At 38.5% G+C, this 5,170-nt stretch overlaps 1 protein-coding gene across 3 annotated transcripts in view; it reads left to right on the forward strand.

The window, feature by feature from the left end:
• Nucleotides 1–4,872, forward strand: part of LOC106524485 (CD48 antigen) — a 5,912-nt gene extending 1,040 nt beyond the window's left edge. Inside the window, exons 2-6 of one of the 3 annotated variants that reach the window (XM_014018299.1) lie at nucleotides 1,100–1,417; nucleotides 2,199–2,486; nucleotides 2,571–2,681; nucleotides 3,628–3,686; nucleotides 4,624–4,872. In XM_014018299.1, the coding sequence (XP_013873753.1) occupies nucleotides 1,100–1,417; nucleotides 2,199–2,486; nucleotides 2,571–2,681; nucleotides 3,628–3,686; nucleotides 4,624–4,719 (872 nt within the window). In that variant the 3' untranslated portion in view covers nucleotides 4,720–4,872. Of the gene's footprint in view, nucleotides 1–1,099; nucleotides 1,418–2,198; nucleotides 2,487–2,570; nucleotides 2,686–3,627; nucleotides 3,687–4,623 lie in introns of all 3 variants that reach the window. The other 2 variants (XM_014018300.1, XM_014018301.1) reach the window with 2 other exon arrangements.
• The last annotated feature ends 298 nt before the right edge of the window (nucleotides 4,873–5,170 follow it).

The following is a 5,170-nucleotide window of genomic DNA, read 5'->3' on the forward strand; positions in this document are numbered from 1 at the left end:
CACTAAAACCACAAAAAATACTCTAAAATCTCTAAAAACATCCTGAAAACACTGTTTTGTTTGTTTCACAAGTGACTCCCATGTCTCTGAATATTTTCTAATTTGCATTCTGCTCTGTTTTCTGTTTCTGTCTCGTATTGTTTGTTTTCTGTAAATGAAGGTGACCTGATTTGATAAATACTAAACATTTARATGTTTTTCCTACTAATACTGAGTCAGCCTTGTGTTTCAAATACCTATGTTTCCAGTATGTTTCCTGTTCTGTAGCTCAGTATTGTTTTCATTTGTATTTAAAGACATTTGCTGGAGGAAACAAGCATCTTTCATGACTTTTCACTGACAGATGTCAGAAACTRATTTTAGAACTCAGACTCAGCAGCTGAACCAGCACCGAAGGTCCAAACTGAAGAATRTACTTTGTCTGAGGAGGCAACAGAAAAACATCACAGCATTCCTGTGAGACAAACACCTCAGAATCCACCARTAAACTGTAAAAATATGACCCAAGACAAGAGAAACTCAAGAAAACGTTGTAAAAATAATACATGTGCTTCTTCGGCTGTTGAGTAGAACTTGAAGGACTTTTGTTCAGAGATAAATGTTTCAGCAGCAKGTTTCTTCACAACTGAAATATTTGAGTCAAAAGTTTCTGTGTCAATAAAAATCCTCAGGGTTCGTGTGGAGGATTGTGTCAGACGCTGGAGGCAAAACAGAAAAATAATCTCATTTTAGGAGTTTCTCACGAACTCCTCAGGCTTCTAGTTTCCCCTCAGAACTCTATGATTCAAAATCAATACTAGTTCATAATTTAGGTTAAAGTTTCCTGAATCTTTAACACAAAGGTTAAATGAACAGAGCGATCATTCTAATAAGAGCAGACTCAAGCAGACCTGGATCTGGTCTAAAACAGAAGGATTATATGGACGATGAGCAGAGTGTCTGCAGCTGTGACTAATGAAAATTATGAACAGATGTGAGTGGGTGTGGCTTCAACAAACAGCTCCTTCAGTCAGAGATGTTAAATAATCATCTTTTAGTTCTGAACTACAACAAAACTGTTTTCTGATCTTAGTTTCATGAGTTTGTTTTTGTTTCACAGTGAGGATGATGATGATGATGATTGTTTCTGCTGCTGAAGATGTGAAGAATAATCTGACAGGACTCATTGGAGGAAACGTCACTTTCCCTGATTCTGTGAAGGAGTTTGGATTTTTTTTAAAGGGAAGACAAAACATTGGTCTGGTGACAAAAGGAAAATTTGAAATCGCAGAGGATATTTATGAGAAGAACCTTTTCTGGGACAGAAACTCTGGATTGTTTACGCTCACAGACCTGCAGAAAAATAACTCAGGGATTTATACCATTGACTCTAAAAAAGGAGACGTTCTAACATTATCCTACGCTCTGACTGTGTACGGTGAGTTCCTCCTCATCACAACCAATTCATCTGTAAAAATCAGGAGTTTGTACTGAAAGTAAAACTTGTTCCAGCAGAGCTGAATGAGCGGGAACTATTAGTCAGACGGGTRGGGTCAGTAACGGAAAGTCAAATCAGGAAACATTATGTGAATAAAAGAGGAACCACAGGTGATAAAAGCTCCAACGAGTCTGAATTCAGTCAGAAGGTTTTATCAGCAGGAACCTGCTCTGATGGTTCCTCTCAACATAAAGTTTCATAACTTTCAAACAACTGGAGCCAAGTCTGGTCCAAAACCACAAGTCCTGTTCACTACCCTGAAGAAAAAATAAGGATCAGATAATATTTTAATAAAACTTCTAATTTACAATTTTCAGCCTTTTATGGGAAAGATTTGTTTAAATATGTTTGAACAGTTAGAGGTGCAGAACAAACATGAAAGCTAACACACAGAAGCCCACAGAGATCCAGCTGCAGTACGTGCGCCACTTGTTCTGACAAATCCAAATGCTAATGTTGCTAACACCACTAAAATAATAAAATAGTGACATTTTTAACATTTTATTTTACAACTGGCGCCACATAAAATAGTGGATTTCTCTTTTAATATAAAAAAAATCTTACTTTGCACCAAAACACAAAAGTTTATTGCATGCCWAACAATTATTAGACTGAATAGTGTCTGCCTGCTGACATTTATTGTAATAATCCTGTAAATAATAAACCTGTAAATAATAATCCTGTATATTACAATCCTGTAAATTATAATCCTCTCCTGCAGACTGGGCTCCAACTCCGCAGGTGAACAGTCAGAACTGGAGCTCTGACAGCTGCAAACTGCTCTGCTCTGTGGACAAACAGGTGACTCTGGTCTGGTACCGGGACCAGGAGATCCTGAACCAGAGCAGCTCGGAGCTCTCTTTACCCGTCACTGTCCACAAACAYAACCGACACTCGGACTATAAATGTGTCGCTGCCAACCCTGCAGACAGGAAGACTCTMCAGGTTAACCTGGAGGAATCCTGTGGATTCATCCAGTCACAAAATGGAAATAACCCAACAAGAAACTGTAAGACTCAGAGATACTTTAATAAGATTTACCAGATTTAAAGACTGTTCTTGTTAATAATCTGTGTGTCATTGTGTTTTACAGATGGGATTGGGATTGGGGTCACTGCTGGGTTTATTGTGTTRATTCTATTCTGCGCCTGCTTGATCAAACAGAAATATGTCAAGAAAGAGAAGAAAACCAGACAAAGACAAGGCAGGTATTTATGTCTTTATTCAGCATCATGATGGTTTTATATCTAAGAGGAGCTGCAGGATGAAGCAGCTTCCTGTCACATCACTAAAACCAACAAAACGATGATTCCAGCTCATCRTTCAGAGGTTTCCATGYTCAGATTCAGTTTGAAGGATTTTARTCTCTGATGCTCAGCTATAGGAGGAYCCAAAAGCTTTTTATATCCAGCTTCATTTTATCAGCTGAAACTACTGAACCACCAACAGATTTCTCATCAAACTCTGTAATTATTCACAGACAGAAAGATGTCTGATGCTGTTAGAGTCTCTGTTCACAGGAAGTGGAGCCACAGAGATACAGATCAGTTACTCTTTCAGTTTCAGACCAGCAGATCCTGCAAAGACGTTAACGTTACATGAAACACATAAACTGAAAGCTTTATTTTTAAAGAATATCTCAYTAACAGAAAGGGTTCGGATGTTAAATTTATTATTTTCTGGGCAGGTCTTAAACAGGTTTGATCTTTTGAATAAGAACAAAATTAAGATTTTTTTCTTTTTTGTTTGTGTTAAATGTGGAGTTCCACAWGGCTGACTGTTGGTGTTCCTCTTATTCTCTTTCACAGAAAGTTGGTTCTCCACCTGGTTAGGACTCTTATAGTTTAAATATTATCTCAAATAAATTAAAACTTTCATGTTCTTATTTTAATTTTTTTATCCCAGACTAGAGGTTTTTAAATGTTTTTTTTTTATTAATTTTCAACTAAATCCTTTTTTGTTCATTTGCTCTTGTGTAGATTGTTAATTTTAATGTTTAGACCAACAGATTCGTTAATGATGCTTTGTGTCCTGAGAGACACCGGACTCATCTCTAAACTGTTCTCTTGTGTCTCATTGATTTTATTTTTGTGTTTGTGCCAAACACTCTTTAAGCTTTTTTCTGATTTATTTCCTCTCTGACTCTGCAGATCAAGAAGAGGAAGTCCAATATACGTCAATACAAATCCAAAGTAGCAGACAGTGTGAGGTAGGTCTGAAATCCCCCCGAGGATCTTGTRACCAGGATACTCTGTGGGTTTGGTTCTGTTCCCTCCCAGAAGATCAATTCTTTCTGTTTGCTCAGCTGATGGTGTCGCCACTAGTTACCTGTCTTATGTGTTTACCTGGAGTGTTAAACGTTTTACCACCGGATATAAAGAGAAACAAATGGTGTGTTGTTGAAGCTGCAGCCAATCAGAGCAGACTCTCTGATCCTCCATAAAGACTCAGACTCCACCCTGCAGAACCAGCTTTGTTCCTCAGAACCACAGGTGGACCTCTGCTCAGRCACAACCCTGAACACATCAACGTTCAGATGGATTTATGGACTCTGAGGTTCTGAGGACGACCAGAACCCAACGCAGATTAATGAGGTCCAACAAGCAGGGAACCAGAACCTGGTTCWGTGAGACAGACAGGAAGCAAGGTTTATAGGGTTTATGTTGCACACCTGTGTCTGACACGGAGTGGGCGGAGCCTGGGAGCAGCWGCAGGTGGAACAAGGAAACCTCCGAGGCTGAAAACCAGGATGTCAGTCCATCTAATCTGACCTGTTCAGGACTCAGATTACCAACAGTTTAACTCTTTCTTGACTGGTTCTCAGTTTCCCACCACTCATGCATCCGTGCCTCTGATTGGCTGCTTGTTCTTAACTTTAAACCAATCATTGCTCCTCACCTGATCACCAGTAACTTCCTGTTGTAACCCTGCAGTTACTGACAGGTAATAATTCTGATTTAATCTCAGAGTTTCGTCTGTTTTATTCACAGTTTCACTTTTTCTGTTTGATTTTTCTCCTTTGAGTAAAAGTTTGGTTTCATCATGTTCTGCTCTCTGAKGTTATTGGACCCGATTTAAACTCTGCAGGTTTTAATCCACAGAAACAGTTTGATTCAGATTATTTTCTTTATTTCTGTTCTTCTCAGGGAGAGCATCTTCCAGAACCATCAGGATCTGATCTGACAACAATCTATGCTAAACTGGACCATCCAGAACCCCAAAGAGACCCGGCTGATTCTTAACTAAAACATTTCAGGTGTAAACAAAACCGTACCTACAGATTATACTTCAATATTAATCTGTATTCATATTTATTTCTGTTGTATTTTGGTTCTTCTGTTACTGTTTCTTATTTCATAGTATCATTTATTAAAAATCAACTCTTTTCCTTCAAAGCTTGTTGAGTTTCTGATGAATTAAAGAGTTTCTGTGTGATGACAAGCAGCTGCAGTTTTAAAATCCTCTTTTCCTCCTGATGTCAAACATCTGGTCACAGATTAGAAACAAAGTGTTTTTAAAGCTGACACAACTTCAGCCTCTTTAACTTGTTCACTGTTAAACAATCCTGGTCAGGGTTTAGTCCAAACCATGGAGGTGGAGATCTCTTGCTTCGTGTGGAGGCTTTCATCTGCTGGACTTTGGTTCAACCAACAGAGACTTCAGGGCCCYTATTTATAAAACCTCTTAGAGTGG

The sequence above is a fragment of the Austrofundulus limnaeus genome, unplaced genomic scaffold, assembly GCF_001266775.1.
Source record: "Austrofundulus limnaeus strain Quisiro unplaced genomic scaffold, Austrofundulus_limnaeus-1.0 Scaffold189, whole genome shotgun sequence".
In the NCBI taxonomy this organism is placed as follows: Eukaryota; Metazoa; Chordata; class Actinopteri; order Cyprinodontiformes; family Rivulidae; genus Austrofundulus; species Austrofundulus limnaeus.